The sequence below is a fragment of the Micropterus salmoides genome, unplaced genomic scaffold (genome assembly GCF_014851395.1).
Source record: "Micropterus salmoides isolate LMB-PRFRI ecotype aquatic unplaced genomic scaffold, ASM1485139v1 Ms_hic_scaffold_14, whole genome shotgun sequence".
Lineage (NCBI taxonomy): Eukaryota > Metazoa > Chordata > Actinopteri > Centrarchiformes > Centrarchidae > Micropterus > Micropterus salmoides.
This window is the reverse complement of record NW_024040485.1, coordinates 23194057-23214804: the sequence shown is the minus strand read 5'-3', so window position 1 is coordinate 23214804 and position 20748 is coordinate 23194057. Positions and strand designations below refer to the sequence as shown.

The following is a 20748-nucleotide window of genomic DNA, read 5'->3' as shown; positions in this document are numbered from 1 at the left end:
TCCGCTTTTTCACAATTTGGTGGTAATGTACAGGCAATCAGACCAGACTGCCCTTATAAAGAGCAGAGGAAAGGGTTTCCTGGCATGATGGTAGCACCCCAAAGGAAGATGCTGGGGACGGATTGAAAGAGGATCCATGACGAATGACAGGTATGCACTGAGAGAATTAACCCCATGAATAGCAACAAGCCCTCTGCTCTCCCCCCTGTTTACTTGATTATAGAGGACAGAGAGCACATAACACTGGGTAGGGCTACACATTCTGAAAGAGGGAGGTCTACGCAACACCGTTACTGGTGTTTTCTGAGGAGATTATGGATGGTACACAGTAAGGTGACTCTAGTACTTTCTTCAGATGCTCCATATATTGAAACGTTGTCACCAGGGTCCCAGAAGAGCTACTGTCTTTCCCAGCCGGCTGCACCTCTGAACTCCTATTGGCTGCTGTCTGAAGGAGTGGGTGTGGTTCTGTATGTCTAGCCTCCCACTTGTCAGTCTTGTTGAACAGGAGGTACTGTAGGAAGGCATGTTCTTAAGCCCCTCCCTGCTCCATGCTCTCTTTTACACACAAGCTAACCCAGCTTCTGTTATGGCAAGGGCTGCACATTGGCATTTACCAAACAGCCGTGGCATGCCACTCTCCCTGACAACACCTCCCCGCCTTCACAAGAGACAGACAGACAGGCTGAACTGAGCTGAGAGCAGACTGTAGAGGACTGTCTGACAAACACGCACTCACATTAGCGAGACAAAGTGGAGGAAACTGCTGAACACATGTCACAAGGTAAGCTCTCGTTTAATATTCATCTTGTATCCCTCAGCAAGTGGAGGACTGTTGGATTAGATAGTTAATCAAAGCTGAGATGCTGAATGCTGACCTTGAAAGTCTTCGATCCGGGACTGGCTGATCTAAATTCAGGGTCAGAAAAGCTTTTGACTCTAAAGTGATTTAACAAATTGTGTGGAGTGGACCACTGGGCTTGTGCTGAATACTAATCAGACTTTCAAGGAATAACTTTGCCTTTTAAAGATTAAATGTTGAATTATATTTACATTTTATTTCATCTATATTTATAGAAACACACTTGAACCAACACAACACACACATACACATGAACACACACAGAGACACACAGACACATGCACAAAGCAGCACACTTTCTATTTTAACCTTGCCATGTTAACATACCACAGCTTTCTTCCTTGCATGAAGCCCCTGGCAGCTGCTTCATTCTATGAGCTTTAGCTCCACATACCTCACAAGGAGGCTTAGATGCCACAATACAACTCTGACCCTGTTGCTGTTGGACTCTGACCAGGACAACTACAGTGGTCCAAAATCCTGAAACAAAAACATACAAACTGAAAAAACATCATAGGACTTGAGGGATTTCTAGGAAGTCTTTATGGAGACAGTGAGTAAAAAATGTGAGTTTGACAGAAAAAAGTAGAGACAGAGAGAACAGGAGGGGAGATGGAGCTGAGTCCAAACGGTTGGCTTTGGTTTCTAAATCAACTCTGAACAGAAGACAAGGTTTAGAGTTATGCGCTGGAAAAAGAAAACGTGGTCTGTACAACCAAAAAAGTGGATGAGAGGAATGATTTTTCCGGGAACAGAACATAGACAGGGAAATGTGTAGATAGACATACTGTAGAGACAGATGGACAGGCGCTGAGAGAGAAAGACAGAGACAGAGGGCGAAACTCAGAGATGGGCAAAGTGCATGGGGAGAGCTCTGTAACATAGTTATTAAATCTTATTTTAAGGTCTGAAGTGAAGAATTATGACAATTGTCTCAAATTTTAGAAGACAAGCACCCAGACATTATAGTAGTGTCAAAAGTGGTTCTGTCCAAACATAGAGTACAAGAGGGTGGGGACAATAGAGAATCTAAATTGACAGCTTTACAAGTTCACCCCACGTGAACCCATGAAAACAAAAACATAAAAGACTGCAGTAACTCTGTGAGGCTGCATATGCTAACATCAACACGGTAACAGGTTTACAATGTTAACATGTTGGTGTTTAGCAGGTATGATGTTGACAATGTTCATGTCTTGTTTTAGTATTAGCCTGCTAACATTTGCTAATTAGCACCAAACACAAAGTAGTACAGCTGAGGCTGATTACGGGGGGGCCAACGTCATTTGAACATCCTCTGGATACCATGAATGTCAAGACAATGCAAACCATCAAACAGTTGCCGAATTTCAGTCTGGACCAAAGTGTGAGAATGACCAGCTGACAATGCCATCCCTTGAGCCATTCTGCTAGCTTGGCTGAAAATGAGCAGTGCAACATATCAGTGACCAAACCAAATGTTTACTGTTACTGGCTTAAATTTGAAATCTAAAATAATCTTTTTGTCCTTATCCAGGGTTCAAGCATTTGTCGTTACTTCATAGGGAGGTCGTCCCTCTTGTGGTGTCATGAGTTCATATTTAATTTGTGGCTTTGATAAAGAATGCTGTGGCTGGAGATGTTGTGATTATGAGGTTTAAGCTGATGCAGGAAGTCTAAAAGGTCTGTGTGAGAAGGGACCCAGAGAAGGAGAGCAGCTGTTGGTAATAGAAAGATGAAAATAACTCAAATAAAGGTAATGAACTGTGATACAAGAGCTTTAGCAGAATATAAAGGAAACCTTGATTTTAAAGACTCAGTAAAACATTTAACTCTCATTTCACTCTGGTGCTTGACTTTGGACTCAGTTCAATGTGAGCAGAGGCAGCAGTACTGTAGTGCTGCGCAGTACTGTTTGGCTGGGGCCTGTTTGGGGTAAGGCAAATATTTTACGTTTCATTTCTTAGGTTTCCTGTGAGGTGGGCCTGCTGCTCCAAGCATACACAATTAAAAACTGTGCCATGGAAATGTGGAGGGAGTAAGGCAATGATTCTTGGGAATTGCCTAACCCTAACTCCGCTATATTACTTGTGGTTACTCTGTGGTAACCTGGTCAGAATTTCTTTACATCTATATTTACTGTATGTGTAAGAAATGTGTGGGCTACAGCCATTTGGAGTTCACTTTGTTTGTCTGAGAGAAGGCAATGAATAGTCTAAACACTGCATGAATGCTGAATATTTTATTCTTTTGATTTTGATTAGCTGTGGATCTTTAGATATTTCCACAAATCCAAAAGCACGTTAAAGGAATGATTTGACATTTTGGTAAATATGATGACTCACTTTCTTTGATCTATCTCTCATTTTGTACAGTAAATATGAAGCAACATCTAGCAGCATTTTAGCGTAGCACAAAGACTAGAGGCACGGGGAAACAGATAAGTTTTGAAACCCTGCGCTATAAAAGCACCAAAGTCACAGACAAGTTAATGTTGTCACTCCTGTGTTATATATGTAGATATGTGTACATTGTCTGTATATGTGTACTATATGTAGTTTGTGTGTAGAATTCATGTTAAAGGTGCTCTTTGTACAGACCGTGAAAAAAATTTTCCTCCACTGAGGACAATAAAGAATGAATCTGAATCTGTATCTGAGTGGTATCAATCTTCTCAAGACTATTTTCCAAAAAGCCAATCAGTTCCTTTAAACACTGCATTTGATTTAATTTTGTACAATCGCTCATTTCATAGGAGTAATTTTTACAGGGCTGACATATAATCTTGAGATGATACTTCATGTTTTATGTCAAAGCACAAATGTAAAATCATTTCCTGAAATTTCCATTCTGTTGAACTGCAGCCAGCATCTAGCATTCTCAACTTGATGACAGATCCAGCAGTGAGACTGATTGAGATGTCTGCAGTAACAGGTGCTCTGCTGTACAGTGCTGATTGACATTTAGAGAGTCAGTAGTGAATACAGCCTCTGCCTGCAGCCATTAGGCTCTTTTTTTTATCTCAGTGCCCCAATAGCTTTAGACATTTCATAACAGCAAATGTATTATCTTGCTGCCCTCTGAGTTTGTCTATCTACTTGGAGGACATTTGAATGATCTTCTACTAGGAGACACATGTTTGGGTCTCCTCTCTTGACATATACTTTAACTTTACACTCATGTAGAGGCTAAATTTAGACTTGTCAGATCGAGAGCTGAAAGATTCCTCTCAACATCGTAAAACCCCACTCCTACAACAACACACATACTGTATCAGTATCAACACATATACAAGGTTTCTGTAAGGGCAACAGAATAGAACATACAGTGAGGGTTTCTACTTGAGGTAAATCTTTTTACCAGATCAAGAAACATAAGTGTCAGTGTTTTTTTCTTTCACCAGATAGCTAGGGTTTCCCATATGACGTCAGAGAGTGCATGGTAACTGGGGCTGGGTATCAGACCACTCAATCTTTTTTTTGTACCAATAGAAATATGTCTCAAGTGTCATAGGCTCACATGTTACTCATTCATATTCATATTCTACTGTACTTATTCGTTAATCAGAACCTTTTGGATTTTAATTGTAGTTTTAACACTTTTAGCACATTATTAGACAGACATACTAAAGTGTTTTGTGGAGGAACATGCTTTTATTCCTAAATGTAAGGTTTCAAAAGAGTGTAATTTTACATTGGTACCAAACCTCAGGAATCATAGCAGCAATAGTATCAGAAAATGTCAAACTGTACAGAGCCTTCTGGAAACTAGGAGGCCAACACAGTAGGTTACCAGACATGATATGCATAGTGTGCATACTGGCATGTATGCATGTACATTTGCAGCGTGTGTCTTTGACTTGAAGTAAACATGTACCTATCTCAGTGTTTACATCTTAGCTTGTGAAAATGTACGCATCTGTTAACTGCTGATTTGTTGCTGGCCATCAGAGAGTGTGTGAATTATGGTGGTCAAAATTCCCAGCAGGGCCATTTGGTGGTGTTTGTCTGTTTACTGCATAGCTGACATTGTTTGGGGCTGTGGCTCTGTGGCTGCGGTGCCTCGAGAGGACAGCAAGCTGCCACAGAGGCTGGTGGTCAGGAGAGGGGAGGGGAACATGGGAAGAGGTGAGGGTGGAAGGGAGAGACACATAGAGTAGGAGGTAAGAGAAGCAGTGAATATGTAGAGAATATACTATTCTCTATCATATAGACTACATAGAGAGGAGAAGAAGTGTCAGAGACAGTTCAGTAAAAGTAACCCAAGAACCTGAAATACAGCAGTAGTCCTAGTGGGAGGAACAGGGAAAGTAGGAAGAGAGGAAAAGTAGTGAGTCACAACAATGGTCGTCTGTGTTTGTGGCTGTAGGAGTATATTTTGCTCTGTTGGCCATAGCTGCTGGGCTAAACAGTCTCCAGTTATTTTCAGCTGTCGTCCTGGATAGCAAGGCTGTAATCAAGTGAACATCAGGCCTGCCACTGTTGAATAATAGCAGCCTGATGCATGGAAGAAATGAAGCAGTGAGAGTGTGAGAAAAACTCTTTGGGAGAAAGAAGGAAGAAGAGAGAGGAAGCACTCGAGTGTAATTAAATGTTTGTGTTTTGTGCGTTGCTCTACATGTGGGAGAACAAAAGAGAACTATTTCTGCTCAGAGTGATCTTCCATCTGGTCATAAAAGATTTAGTCTCCCACCAAAAAATACCACAGCTAAACCTCGAGTGAATGTCAGTGCCAAAATTCCTCTATTTTCCCCCTCAGAAATCATGAATGTGTTCATTATTTTATTAGATAACATCACAATAACCACTTCTACCACTAAAATTGCCCTAATGTGATTTTCATGTGTCGCTGCCTCAATTCAATCTTCTGTTTGTTTTTATTTTGTTTGTTTCGTCAGATACTGGAGGTCCATCCAGATAATGTGACAACAAATTGTTTGGACAACTGAAGATTAAAAAAGATGATGGAAGGACAAAACGGTAAAATAAAGTCCCTAACATGACATAATTATACTAGATCAGACATTTATTTGCAATGGATACTAAATCACTGCTTTAATGTTTTCAGGAAATATCTTGCCTCATAAAACAACAGAGAATGGCATTAAAGGGAAGCCCTCGTACTCAGTGGAAACCCCTTATGGCTTTCGACTTGACCTGGACTTCCTAAAATACGTAGATGACATAGAGAAAGGAAACACAATCAAAAGAGTCCCCATCCAGCGCCGAAGCAAGGGCCCCCGAGCAAGCACTCTACCCAGGCACCTAAACCCTTCTGGTAGTGGCTACCGCCCGAGCCCCTGGGGATCAACTGGAGCTCTTGGACCCAGGTCCCGACTGTCAGATGCCCATCATCATGGCTACACATCCTGGGCTAATGATCACAGGTCGCAACTCTCTCCCACAAGGCTCAAAACCCTGACCGAGATGGAGGCCAGAATCAAGGAGTTTGATGAGCAACCTCTGGGTGAGCACATAAGACCTCATCTCCTCCGTGCCTCCAGTCTGCCACTCACAGTACTGCTGAGACAGGGATCAGAATCCACCGATGACCCCGGCAGCCTCCGAAGTTCGAGGGATCACCTTGAAGGAAGAAACACCTCCTGTGAAGATGTTTTCTACACCTCAGACAGCCCTCGACCCCAGGACTGCTCTGGGCTGTTGAGACGCCTGACAGAGGCCCTCGAACGTGTGGGGGAGCTGGAGATGGAGATGAGGGTGATTCCAGAGCTCAGGGCACACATCTGCATCCTCCAGGAGGAAAGTGAAAGACTCCGTATGGGCCTGGATCCTCATATGACACCTGGCTCAATGAATGGAAACTCATCCCACTACTCCACAGTGGACATCAAAAGGCCTCGGCATGAAAGTCATATCATGTTTCCTAGAAATCACAGCGTCTGCCAGGAAGACTCTAATCCAACACACGAGTGGAGGACTAGTACAGATCTGGATGAGCTGCTGACAGTGACATCCCTGCAGGCCAAGGTAGCTGTGCTGGAGCAGAAGCTCCATGAGACTAGCATGGATCTCCAGAGGGCCTTAGGGCTGCTGAGGGAGCAAAAAGATGAGAGCAGAAGGAAAGATGAGAAGATTGAGCACCTTGTTACGAATCCTGGTGTGTGGGTCCGTGCAGAGAGAGTATTGGTAGACCAGGATGGAGATGAGACGGTGGTGAAATCCATTGAACCATGTAATAAAGTGTCACCTCCAGATGCATTCATCAGTACAAGGACTGTTACCACAAATGGACAAAGAATTCGACAACAAGACTCTGTTGTCGATTCTACTGAGAGGAGCCCACTAGTATCTGTGGAACCTGGAGATGCTTCAGATGACAGTATAGATACAGCAATGGTCGTCCATCACATAAAGAAGATCAAGAGGCTCCTGGATCAGCAGTGGGAGTGTTTGTGTGCAGACCGTGAGTCAGGACAGGCAGGTAAACCTCTAAAGCACCCAGACCCCAAAGTCAACTCCCTGCAGCAGGAGATGATGGGACTTGTTGACATCCTTACCTCCTACTACACCCAGCGTGGACACAGCGATGGAGAGAGGACTCAACAAGGAGGTACTATAGTCCACAGATTGTGCATTGTCAATGTAATGATTAAATTACATTTACTATTTTGTCAAACTGAGCAACCACTGCAGTTGGACCTCATTTTTAGTTTAGCCGTGTACTTTTGCATTGATTTATGTGACATCTGATTGATAAAAACATTAGTTTCAGTTGGGAATCTATTAACTGATAACTGATTGGTTGTATTTTATTGGAGCACAAGATTTGGTGAACCTAGTTGGTTCCAGCCAAGGCTGGTTTTAGGTGTTTTGAAATGCCAGCATTTTTACAGTTTTAGAGCGTCCCCCTTTTAAAAGTGTCAGAAATCCCAGCATGCGAAGCTGAAAAAGCAGATGTGAATCCCAGGGAGTGTGTATTCAATACATTTTTCTCTTAAAACTGGTAATTTAGATCTCAAGTGACCACTGAATTGCAAAAACTACAAACATTATGGCTATGAATTCAGTTATTACTATATTACTATTATTATAACTTTGAAATCCAACTTTGTATCTTTAAAACCAAAATTAAAATTAACCTTAATAAAATTAATTTTGGTATATATGTATTTATCCAAATGTCAGCCGCTGGAGCTCTGTAAAATAGAGTTTGAGTTACTGTCAATGGCTGTAGCAGCTTAACAGCTGTATCAACACAGGAATATGAGCAAGTTTATACGTGGACTTTGGCTGTTATTCAAAAACCACAAGCTCATTTTAATTTCAATGAAGAAACACTATATGTCTTCAAAAGGTTGCTAAATGTGTTTAAGTCCTAACCACACATTTGTCTCACAGAAGTCTTGTCAAAATAAAAGGGTCAAAGTTTTTCTTTTGCTCCAATTTAAAAGTCAATAATGCAAATCCAATTATACTGTATAACCATTTACTGTAGAAGCTACTTAATGATGTTCCTCTGTCAACTTAAGACCCACAATTTACTTATTCAATGTAACCGATGGCTGTTGCCATTTGACTAAATACTTGTAATTTTGTGTTAGTTTCTGTGAAGAAGTGGTTGTGTCCAAAAGTAATAAGTCACAAACTATGATAAATATGTATTTCAGCAGGAGCATTTAATGTTATTGTTCAGCTGTGTTTTGATATTTCATCATATCCTCTGTGTTTGTCTTTCTTGTAGTTTCTAAATCCATCATAAGGACAGATGGATGTAACCAGACGTCAAAAAACCTACATTCTGGGGGTGTTAATGAAGGGTTAGTAAATAACTCTCTCTGACTTTAGGAACCTTTAGATTTATGATAAGATATGATTATTGCTTCAACCTTATACTTTTGGTTGAGAGACATACTAACTTGAGGTTATTTAAGCTACTGTTGCATGGTTATGACTGAGGAAAAACTGAAAGATGAATACCACTCCCACTAAAGTTAGTTGAGGAGACAAATGGTGACTCCCATGTCTTAGTAAGATGACCGAGGCTGCTTTTGCCATTTCCAAAAGCCACCAATGAGAGTTTATTTATTACTTTATAGTTAGATTAGTCAGAAAAGATGGGAACGATTTTTTGGCAAAGTATTACTACAATATATGAGATCTCTTTGTTAGTAATATGATAACAGACAACCTTCTGCAGTATGAATCAACACAGTGAGACTTGTACCCTTTGAAAATGAAGCAACACAGGCATTATATTTTTTCTTTGATTTCCAGCTTTGAAGCTTTAAAAGGATTGGATTCTTAATGTTGATTGACTTATCCTGCACCATGTAACATTAATAATGCATTAGAAATATCTTCCAAAATGTTGTTCCTAAATGAGCCTACTCAGACACTGCGTGAGAAATATGGTTGATTGGCTGACAGTTAATTAAAAATAGTATAGTTTTGAAGCAGTATGTGAACTTTGTAAACTGTGGCGTGAAAATTGATCTGTGTAGATGCAGTTGCCAACATCTACCAGCATTCGCGTAGCAAACAGTTTTCATTTTCTGCTCTGCTCTCCTTTCTTTATTTTTCTAAAGACGCAAAACATCCACAAGTGTTGGGCAGGACTGTATGGGCCAGAGCAAGCAGAAGGGGAGCAGGATCAGCCCTCAGGAAATGGCTGCTGCCCAGGTGGAAGCAGACCTAGAGAAGAGACGGATAGAGGGAGAGAGGCAAATGAGCCCAGACAGACAGATAATATCGGGAAGAGCAGGATCAGTGTGGACAGATGGAGGCGTACCATCTGTGGAAGCTGAGGCTCCAGAGAAAACGGCCAAGATGAAACCACAGGCCTTTGGAGAACAGATGGAGGGGAACTCTGGCTCGGAAACCACAACCGGGGGCAGGTGAGAAGACCGGAACAAATGCCTTATCAGTGTAGGCTTGGATAATGTAATTGTGATGTTTACTCTTCAGGGAACAGCTCCTTTATTTTTATTTCATCTCATGGGAATATATTCCTAATGCCATGAGGCAAACGTTCGTTTTGTTCTCTCTTCCCTTATACCCACATACTGTACACTCATGCTCTTTTTTTCTAGGGAGACAGTGAGTGCAGATTTTATGACTGCTTGTCAGTTTCTCAAAGATCACATGGACAACATGGATAACCCCAATAATGACATGGTAAGCAGCCTTGATTCTTCCACAGGAACTTTCAATAAACCTAAAGAAACCAATTTATTTAATATTGAAGCAGACAGCAGGCAAAGTTAGCTAGCTAGGTGGTTAAGAAAGTGAAGCATTTAGCAGCTGAAAAGCCAGTTATTTGTTGGTGGAGACCAAAACAGAGCTTTAAGGGGAGTCAATATTAGACTTACATTGAGGGAGTGGTCAGAAGCACTGCTTCAAATGAATGCTAGTGTGACTCTGTGTCTGCTGGATGTGAAAATAGCCAATATTTAGCTTACATGTTCACCATATGTCAGTGCTGTGTTTACAGCTTATTCTGTTGCCAGACAAATTAACACTGCTTTCAATTGTGTCTGTTAAATAACAGAGGATTATTCCAACATGCGGTATCCACTGTGCTGGCCAAATCCTTCAGAAGATTAAAAGTTAGTATCCTTTCTATGTTCACCTCTTTTTTTCTCCAGAGGAAGGCCCTGGTTGTGGTGTTTCAGCACTGGTTCAGTGCGGCAGCAGAGGAGACTTCAGTGGCCAGCAGGTTGGCAGTGTACTTAAGAGAAGTGAAAAAGACCACTCCTTCGCTGCTGGCATTCTTGGTCAACCTGGCTGACGACAATGGCAACACAGTCCTGCATTACAGCGTGTCCCATTGCAACTACAGCATCGTCAGCCTGCTACTGGACACAGGTAATAATATTGTGTTGCCAGAGCTACTATATAGGTGTAGTATATAGTTGGTTGAGTGGGACTTTTTTTCTTTGCTTACAGGTGTGAGTGATGTGAACCTCCAGAACAACGCCGGCTATACAGTAGTGATGCTGGCATCACTGACAGCCCCTGATGGCCCAGGTGGCATGGAGGTGGTCCGCAAGTTAATGGAGCTGGGCAACGTCAATATTCACTCTAGCCAGGTAACATCACCAGTGCTACCAGTAATGCCGAGGGTTGCAGGATAGTGGACACCCTACAGTTCCCATGTTAAAAGTTGTAGTAGATCTAATCAAACAATCCCACATAATTGAAAGAAAATGAAAATATGTTTATTTTTGATAAAGAGCACTACTCAGCTTGTGAAAACAGTTGCATATTTTTTTTGTGGCTCAAGAGGAAGCTTTTTAAAGCCCTGATGATGTCATCATGAAATTGTCAACAGAAAGGCTGTTAGAACCATAGACTATATATAAGAAGTGGACGTCATGACGTCACCCGTTGGTTTGTCGACTGCCGCTTTGAAGCCTTGAGTTTGGCCAATAGGGCCTCGCCATGTTGAGTTTTTGCAACCAGCGGCACCGGTGACGGTGGATCTAACGGCCATGTGTGGAGCTAGCTGGCTGGCTTAGTTAGGTGCATCTGTAATTCACATTAACAGTCATCTTAACAGGGCTGACAATTTTGTCTAGCGAACACCAGTCTTAAAACTAAATGTACTCACTAGACAAAGTGAATAGCCAACTCCAATACACTTTTTCAACAGTGCTGGTTACATTTACATAGTGCTGTGGGTACAAGTCACTCTAATACTACTACTAATTCCGCCCTGAAGCATACTCTACTTTATGGTCTATTTTCCTCTAAATGGGACCATAATTTATTAAATGGACATCATGTTGTATTGAAGAAGACATGAAACTAGCAATTGAGACCATAAACTCATTAGGAAAGTGTTTACCTGAGAAGTAGGGTCATTTTACCATTATTTCTAATGGAACTGGACTTCTTTTTGCAACCAGAAGAGTCGCCCCCTGCTGGCCATTCAACAGAATGCAGGTTTAAGGGACTTCAGCATTAGATTCACGTCTCGGACCAGAAACTTCCCACTTGATTAGAACATAGGTATGCAGGGAGGGTCTAATGAAGACACAACTGAGTTGCGTTATAGGAAATGTAGGATGCAGTGTTTTGAAGCTTGACCCACACCAGGGACAAACAATCAGGATATCTCCCTGTGTCTGTATACAATCCTAAATTTAGTGCATCCCTAAAATTGGCAACGTAGGACAGATAAATATAGGGTTTTTTGATAAATATCAAATGTTAATTTTCTGTCTCTGTCCTATCATCTGTCCCTCTCCACAGACAGGCCAAACAGCTCTGCACTTGGCGGTGAGACACGGGCGAGTTGTGATGGTTCGGCTGCTGCTGAGTTGTGGAGCAGACACTAACATCCAGGACAACCAAGGAACCACGGCCCTGATGTTCGCATCTGAGAGGGGCCACACACACATTGCAAGGCTGCTGCTGGAGAGGAGCCAGTGTGATCTCACCCTGACTGACAAGGTGATAATGCAGAAAACCAAATCCCATGGACAAGTTACTTCCAGCATTGTCCTCTAACCCTAAATCCTCTAAGTTTTGTCTGCATTATAACACAGTACAGTGCAGGCCAAACGTTGTCTTGTCAATGGTATTAATTGTTTATGGTCGTTAAAGGAATCCCAATTATCTGAACAAAAAATTCTCAAAAAAACCCCCACAATTCTACAGGCTGGACCCCCATTATATTAAATTTCATACATAGTTAATATGATGACTCCAACTGAAATTCTGTTGTAAAATCCTGTTATATGTGTTAACAAAATGGCACATATACTTTTCTATTCTCATAAATGAACACAAGAAGGAGCTTAGATGTATGAATGTTTTGACTGACACTGTGTGGACGTGGGTGGACTGAATAGAGCTTTCCCAGGATTAATCAGGGCTACAGTTAAACAAATCTCCCTGGGCTGAGATGAGCTAATCTGCTAACAGTACCGTATCTGCCAGTCTGAAGTGGTAGGAGGCAGGGAAGAGAGCAGAAGAGGGGATGCAAATGTATCTTCTCCTTTTGACACTGTCTACCTTTAAAGTAGAGTTTAAGAGAGAAAAAAAGACCATCAACCACAGGCGTCCTTTCTTGACTCTGAACCATGTTTCACCATGACACAAACTGAGATTAATTAGACAAATTGAATAACGAAAATTAAACTTAACTCATTGATCATAACTACTGAAAATGCAACCTTGCTCAAAGAGCAGTTTTGTTATTTAATCTGTCTTCTAGACATAGGTGTAGCACAAAGACAATAATTAAATCTGAACATAATGCACTGAGGCACTCTGCTAGCATGGCTAAAAATATGTATTTTTAAGAAAGCCTGTGACTAATGTATCTAACTTAATGGGTTCAGAATTCAACATTTGTGTCTTTACCCTAAATTCCTGTTTTTCTTTCTTTTTGTCCCCCCAGCGTGGTCGAAGTGCTCTCTCTATCGCCATGCAAGGTTCCCACACGGATACAGCCACACTCCTGCAGGCCCATGCTAAAGCTCGAGCTTTGTAGTACTGGAAAATAATCTGCAGACATACAGTACTTGTTTCTGTCTGAGTCACTTCGACACCCAGTTTAATGCTGGATTGAGCGGTTGCTTTCATGATATTGTTTCCGAATTCTGGATATCTGCACGAGCATTAGCTTCAGTGTTTGGGTGGGATGACATCATTATAACAAGACTGTATATCATCAGTGAGCGAGGCAAAGCTTAGATGTGGTAGTCATTTTTTCGCTGATGCAGTATAGAGTAAGTGTGTTGTCTTCTATTGCTGTTGATGTTCATTGTCAGGTCTGATCCTTGCACATCCAAGTAGCAGTTTAGCTTTGCAAACTATGCAAAGAAAAAATATTTATGTTTACTGTGTTGGTCAAAGACCAAAAGGTCAGTGCTTATAATAAAAGTTTCACTATCCCAGGTGCCTTTATGTTTTTAGAGGAAAATTACATATAACTATTTTCATTCTTGCAGCAGCCGAGCACTTTTAAAATAAAATGTGTGTAAAACATACAAAGACAAGCAAAATACATGTCTTACACTGCATGCCAAGCACATTAAAGTATGAAACAATATACGGTGCCAAAAACCCAACCTGTAGATTGCACTTACCTGTAATTGCTATATTGATGTATAAACTGTCTATTTGTAATAAAATGACATGCTCTTAAATCTACTTTCTTTATATGATAAATGTCAATTCTGGGTTGTGAGTGATAATTGATAAATATAAATGATGAAAAATGGTTGTTTTCATTCTATCACTCCCATTTTAATCAAATCGATTAATCAAATCACTTGATCATTTATCACTCCATTATTGATTTCACATCCATTTTTATCCATTTATTTTTCAATTCACATGCATTTTCATCGCCTCCATATTTATTACTTAATATTTGTTACTTTCACCCCTCATAAAATGCAATGGTTGAGCAATCAGGCAGCACTTGTCCATCAGCTTTGTTGCTGTAGTAACAAACCTGGCCAGCAGGTGGCACAGCTTCCCCATTTCACCATCACTACTGCCAGACCAAATCAAACAATAATACACATCCAGAGAGCAACAATATGTATAAATATGGAATTCTAAAATGAGCATATCCAAGGGATTACATCTAATCCCCTTCAAGTGTGACAGACAATTATAAACATGACACCCACTGAATTTTACTAATTCCACTGTGCGAGAGGACACAATGAGATTCACCTGCAATCCAAATGTATGGCAGCTGGAATAGTCCAGTCAGGCGTGAAAGCAGATGTGTTTGAGTGGCCTTTGTTCTTCAGTAACCCCCCTGGGAAACAGTAAGGGGCAGCGCTTTAGTCTTGCTACAAGGACTTGAGATTATGTTGGTGAGATAAGACAAAAAGGATTGAATGTGGAGATGGGGAGGAGGCTAGATTTCTGTCTGACAGAGCAAAGCCACCTCATTTCCCCTGAGGATTTTTTCCAGCTTGGCTGACTGACTGTCCAGCTGCTGTAATGACCCTGAGCAAGTATATATCCTCAGAAAAAGAGAGCGAGATGCATGACGGAGACAGAATCAGCTGCTTTTCTATCAATGAAATGTCACTGTATGAATACAGTAAAAATTGCTGTATCAAACTAAACATTGTTTGCTTTGAATGAACTACAGAACAAAATGTGCAGGCATAGGCCCTGTGCCTATTCCACAAATGTATAGGTGTAAATACACCATCTCCCACCCAAACAGGCCCTCACGCCACAGTGAATAAAGGTGTTCACCTTAGCCTTTGTGCAGTAATGAACATCTGTGACACCTATTTGTCAGCCACTGCACTACTAAAAAATTTTTTATTACATAATATCCTAATGGCGCGTGGTACACCAAGAAGGAGTCAAGCCCTGCTTAAGTTTAATAATGATAATGGACTGGATTTATCAACTACTGTTTCTGTCTGCTGATGAATCTCTCTGTAAGTGGATGAATGTGAAGAGCAGCTCAGTCAGACTCTCAACATACCGCTAGAGCAGCTTCTTATCAGCTTTAACATCAAAACCAAAACTTGAAATCATAAGCAATAAGACAGAGTTTGCTCAATTTAATCAGTTCAGGTGTTTTGCTGCTACAGCCTTACATGTTCTGGTCTGACCAGCAGCCCATAGTAGCTAATGTTAACTAACATTATCACATTTAACGAAGAGAGTGCTGTAAAAATTTTATTAAGAAAAAATTCAGTTTGTGGTCAGTTTGGTGGTTGTACTTGTGCTACATGTTGCAAGTCACACAAAAGTAAAACAAGAAATAAAGAGACCATACCTTATCAGAAGATATTTGTTGTTTCCTGTTTCCTGCTGTTTTAGGGAGTTCACGACATATTTCCACAAGCTGAAAATCACACACGTTTGACATGGGTCATTGGTCTTAACTAAATCCAAGGGGAAATATCCAATTCTTTAGCTTCTACATGCTCATCCAATTTACCCGCTAGTATCCAACTTTTTCTGTCTGCTGTTTGGTGCTGTGCAGGGTTCCAAACCCCCCCCCAAAACAATGAGCTAACACAGGCTCTAAAGCTCTAAAGAGAACGGCAGAGTTGGGGAATAATTATCGGTGAGTCTGTCACTATGAACAACACTTTTTACATTACACATATTTGTCTGACCCACCCAATAAATAAAAGTTCAACTAATTTTAAACGAAAGGAAATTGAATATGCCAACATCCTGTTGTTGCCATTTGTTGCATCGGTGGTCACAGTTCAGCAGAACTTCTATAGTTTCACTTTAAAGATCTTCTACAGGTAAATGAAACAGCACACATTAAGGACATTTTCAATCAGATTTTATATATCAATATATAGAGATATTCAAAAGTAATCCATTACAGAAAGTGGAACCAGTTTGGTCTTAATACAGTTCATCTTTGCATGTACAGTAGTTGGCTGATCCCTGTCCTTTTCATGATAAATACTAGAGGAAAATGAAAATGTAAATAAAAAGGCACAAATAAACAGGTTGGGAAGCGCTGCAAAGATGTGGGAGTTTTTCAGGAGGGGACGCCATATTTTTATGTTGGTTAACAAAGAAAAAAGGGGTTGTACACAAAAGGGATGCTAACTGATGCACAGCAAGAAACAACACAAACCACTTTGGTGGACAATTCCGATTTCTTACAATCAGGGAATGCAGTGCTCTCCTTTTATACAAATAAATTAATATACCTGTCAACATTTTATCTAAAATCTTATGTACATCTTCTCTTTTACATTTTTGTATTATACATTATCAAAAACCTTATGAAAACATATTTACAAATCAATGAATCAAAAAGCACCCTCAAAGCTTCTCCAGTGTCACACACTGTTACACACATACAACACACGCACATACACACCTGTGTATCCACACACCTTCATACACTGTTTTCGTCCATGCAATACACAATACAGAAGGCATTCTAAGAGGGTTGTGCAACAAAGAGCATACAAAACGGTTCAAATATGGCTGTGGGATGAACATTAGCACGCACATGCATAATAAACACACACACACACACACACACAGTCACACACAAGCACGCGAACACACAGACCTTTAAGGTTTATGAATGGAGTAACAGTGTTAATGATGGGACTAAACCAGCATGAAACATATTCACCGAATTTGGTCTCAACCTCGTTACATCAGAGTCTGGTTTTAGTTTTCTGTAGTTACATCACATGACAGGTCTTTTTCATCATGCAGACACCAGCTGGGCCCTCCCACACGGCACTATCCAAAACTGTCTGCTCAGATATCGGCCCTCTGAGGAGGAGAAGTGCAGGCAATGGAATCCAGCTTGCTTTTGTGAATGTGTGCATGCATACATGTTTGCGCGTGTGCATCTTGCCTGCAACAATGAATGGCTGCATTGTCAGTTGGTGAGCAATTATGCATGCTGTTTGTGTTTTCGGAGGGCAAGTGCACATTGTCTCTGTCCTCTGGGGAACAGCATGAATGTGTTATCAGTGCACCCCATGTGTATTTATGTGTGCATTTGTCACAGTCAAAAGCGGGCGATTAAATAAAATTCTTAACACTCGAGGATTTTTGTCAACCACGTAAAACTGCAGCCTGACTAAAAGCTGCAGTCTATTGCTTTTCTCAAACCATTTAACACCTAAACAAGTCACAACAAAGAAGACAGAACTCCTGCGTAAAATTCACATTCCCCTAACCTTGCATCCTCTTTGCTCATAGAAAACAAAAGGTCTACATACCATTTTCTTCTTTCCAGTCCGCAAACCTGCTGCCCTCTCGCAAAACTCTGGGGAGTTAGAGGTCAAATAAAAACATAACCCCTCAATTCAACCATACTCAATGGCACACTTAAATGTTAGATGACTCACCCTTAAAAGGCCTCCCTCTGAACCAGAGAGAAAGAGCATACTGTGGGCGGTAACCTTTCTTTAAAATCAATCAGAGAAAAATCTAACAAAAGAAAGCCCATCCAGGAAATTGTTAACTACAAAAGACAGTTCCAGTAATGACATTTATGACATATGTGATTGATTCTAACACGAATCTGTACAGATTGTCCCATCAACGCAGGTGCTGTCCCAGTTTCAGAGCTTCTCCTTCCTAAACAGTGTTCCCAGAGCTCCACAGCCCACCAGGAATAACACGAAGCCCAAATGAATACATCAAGGACGAAACAGGACCTCTCCCTATCCCTGTCACAAAATATAAGACACACAGCACACACTGCACTCACTTATCAATGCAAAAGACTCAAGGAGGAACCAGCCTGACTCCATTTCCCAGTTTAGGTCAATGTTGGGAACACATTAATAATTCTGCAATTAATTCTCAGCATTTTCTTGTGAAAAAGAAGATGCAGCTCCAGCAGAAAAAAGGTAAGAAACTATTATTCAAAGAATTGTGGTAGTTGTATTAATTATGCTGTTTTTGATATGGAAATATATAATATGGGCATAGGGCATGGCTGTGAATGCCTGCACTTAACACTTGATAATATGTTGTGCGTCCCTTCTGCAAACTCAGTCCAAGTCACCTTTGCCCTCCCTGTGTGTGCGCGTGTGCCTGAGCGGCCATTTTCGCCGGAAATCTGCCCTTGTGGGTCACTTTGCAGTGGAGAGCATGGGCTGCTCCGTGTACCAGTGAGTCCCTGGGTCAGGCATGCTGCCCCCGAGTGGCAGGGCGATGAACTGTGGGCAGGTTCCACCCCCTGCTCCTACAACCCCCATGTTGACGCCCTGTGGGTACGGGTGATGGTGGGCGTGGTGTCCCATGCCGTCAGTTCGCCCGATGTGGATCTCGTCCTCCTCGCCCTCACCGGTGGTCTTGCGGTAGACGGGGTTGTCAAAGTTCATGCTCTTGGTAGAGTTGCGCCGCCAGTTACGCCACACCAGGTAGACTCCAGCACACACCAGGCCGAACACCACTGTGGCAATGATAGGAACTGCATGCGTTTAACACACAGCGGCAGGGACAAGGGGGGGCAGCGTTAACAAGGCATAACGAGTCCATGGCATGAAATGAGAGGCACAGAGAGGAGCAGAACAGGCATGCGGAGGACAGAGAGGGCAGGGGGCAGCGATCAGGAGGTTGTTTGTGTGGGTGGCTTGGCTAAACATCGTGTCAATGTCACGGTCATACACCAACCAACAGCTAAATCAGCACCATTAGTGGCTTGGCTTTGAAGTAAATAAAAAAATCTCCCTGGGACCAAAGATTTTAACTATCATATTACATCACAATCTCTTGGCAAATCATCTTCAGCAAATGTGTCTTAGGATAAACAATTCAATTTAGTGAATTAGTTTTGTTTTTGTGTGTTTATACCTCAAAGGTGCTCAGAAGTGTCTATGGTAATATTTTCCAACATGAAGAACACTTTTGTCCTATCATCATCTCTCCTATCAAAATTTACACTCCAGCAACTCCAGCCACTGTTACCTGAGATAGTGTTATGTTTGCCAGACACAATAGTGAGTCCTCAACCTACAAACCTTTTCTCTTGAAATGTTGAAAGTGAAAACATACTGTTTGAAAATACAAACAATATATAACAGAGTTATGTTACACAAATAACAGTCTGATTAACTTACTTACAATACTAGGACTAACTAGGTCTACACTCAAGAGAACAATGCTGTTACTATATGTCTTCTGCACACATCATCAATTGGTGAGGATGCTGACTTTTTTACTGAGACTTTTAGCAAGATATCATGTAGCCAAGTATTACATATTTAAAGTTAGCCACAAAAGGACTTTTTAACCAATTAATGGAGCTAACATTAGCTTAATTAGCTACCTAGCTAAAGCTGATAAAGTTTGCTAGCTACAATTGTAGCCGGTGTTCTGTCGATTTATGCTACCTATCAAGATGTGCTACATAGCGGTTCTGCCCATAAATCTGTGCTACCTTGCTGTTGAGAATGCCATCGAGAAAGTGGCTGATCATCAGCAATATCAAAATATAATCATTATTATTATCAGAATACGCTACCCCTGGTATCCTAAATAAAGATGGTATAATATAGTAGCCGATTTAACATGCTCCCCATCTCCTTACAGTACACATGGAGTGGGTAGTGGTGCAATATAAAATGATTCTGTGGTGGGAGCATTATTTGGGGGATATTAGTCTAAGAGAATACGCTACCCCTGAAATGATGTTATAATATAACAAAAAAACAGAAGACGTCATAATACTGTGAGAGTTATACCTTTATGGGATCAGAAATGGGAACACATAAGGTGGCATTTTCGATGGGGGAGAGCGACTCGATAGTCTCTGCTATCGATTTGCGCTACAGTAGTAACTATAGTAACTAAAGGGGGTGGATCTATTGCACTGGCTTTAAATAATGAAGGCCAATAAAACCAAAAGTACCTTAATTGCTAGGTAGCGGAAAATGAGAAAAAAAAAATGTATTTAGGTGCACCAGACCTTAATTTACTTTCTTACTGCACTGTAGTATGCTAACTACACAGACAGACTAATGGTCTACTGACAAGTCTCGCTGGAACAGAAGCAGAACCCAACACAACAACACAATGTGAAGTGAATAATGCAGTGGGGCAGCAATGTCAGACGCACAGAAAATGACTCAGAGAAACCTTAGCGAGGAAGACTTGGGGGCCAGGATTCTCTCATCCTGCCACACTAGGGTCAATGTGAATGGACTACAAAAACAGTGGCCATAGGCAGCAGGTAGACAGCAGTTTTATGCAGCGCTGCAAGCCTTTAATCTGGACAGACACATGGACAAGTTGGCAATAGGTGACTTACCGATGGGGATGACCACTCCCAAAACAGCAACTGTGAGGTTCTCGCCCAGGAGGAAATGCTCGCTTCCAGCTGAGGAGAGAGATGAAACGAGAAAGAGGAGTGTCAGTGTCAGAGAGTCAGAAAAGACAGCAGAGGGAGGGAGGATAAGAATGAGAAAGCGTAGGGGATAAAAAATGTGTGAGAAATATGAGTGA

General features: G+C 41.3%; 2 protein-coding genes across 4 annotated transcripts in view; one reads left to right on the top strand and one right to left on the bottom strand.

Annotated features, from left to right (window-relative positions):
- Positions 1 to 557: 557 nt before the first annotated feature.
- LOC119902384 (KN motif and ankyrin repeat domain-containing protein 4-like) lies at positions 558 to 13961 on the top strand. The gene is made up of 10 exons (XM_038718536.1): positions 558 to 784; positions 5739 to 5820; positions 5909 to 7411; positions 8543 to 8618; positions 9387 to 9695; positions 9891 to 9975; positions 10446 to 10665; positions 10747 to 10889; positions 12055 to 12255; positions 13208 to 13961. Exons 2-10 carry the CDS (start codon positions 5802 to 5804, stop codon positions 13298 to 13300), a joined length of 2649 nt encoding a protein of 882 aa, XP_038574464.1. The 5' UTR covers positions 558 to 784; positions 5739 to 5801; the 3' UTR covers positions 13301 to 13961.
- A 2118-nt stretch (positions 13962 to 16079) lies between these two features.
- Positions 16080 to 20748, bottom strand: part of LOC119902383 (low-density lipoprotein receptor-related protein 8-like) — an 82440-nt gene continuing 77771 nt past the window's right edge. For 2 of the 3 annotated variants that reach the window (XM_038718534.1, XM_038718533.1), the window contains exons 17-18: positions 20555 to 20623; positions 16080 to 18715 (exon numbers count right to left, since the gene is read on the bottom strand). In XM_038718534.1, coding sequence (XP_038574462.1) covers positions 18375 to 18715; positions 20555 to 20623 — 410 coding nt within the window. In that variant the 3' untranslated portion in view covers positions 16080 to 18374. The remainder of the gene's footprint in view (positions 18716 to 20554; positions 20624 to 20748) is intronic. The other variant, XM_038718535.1, reaches the window with a different exon arrangement.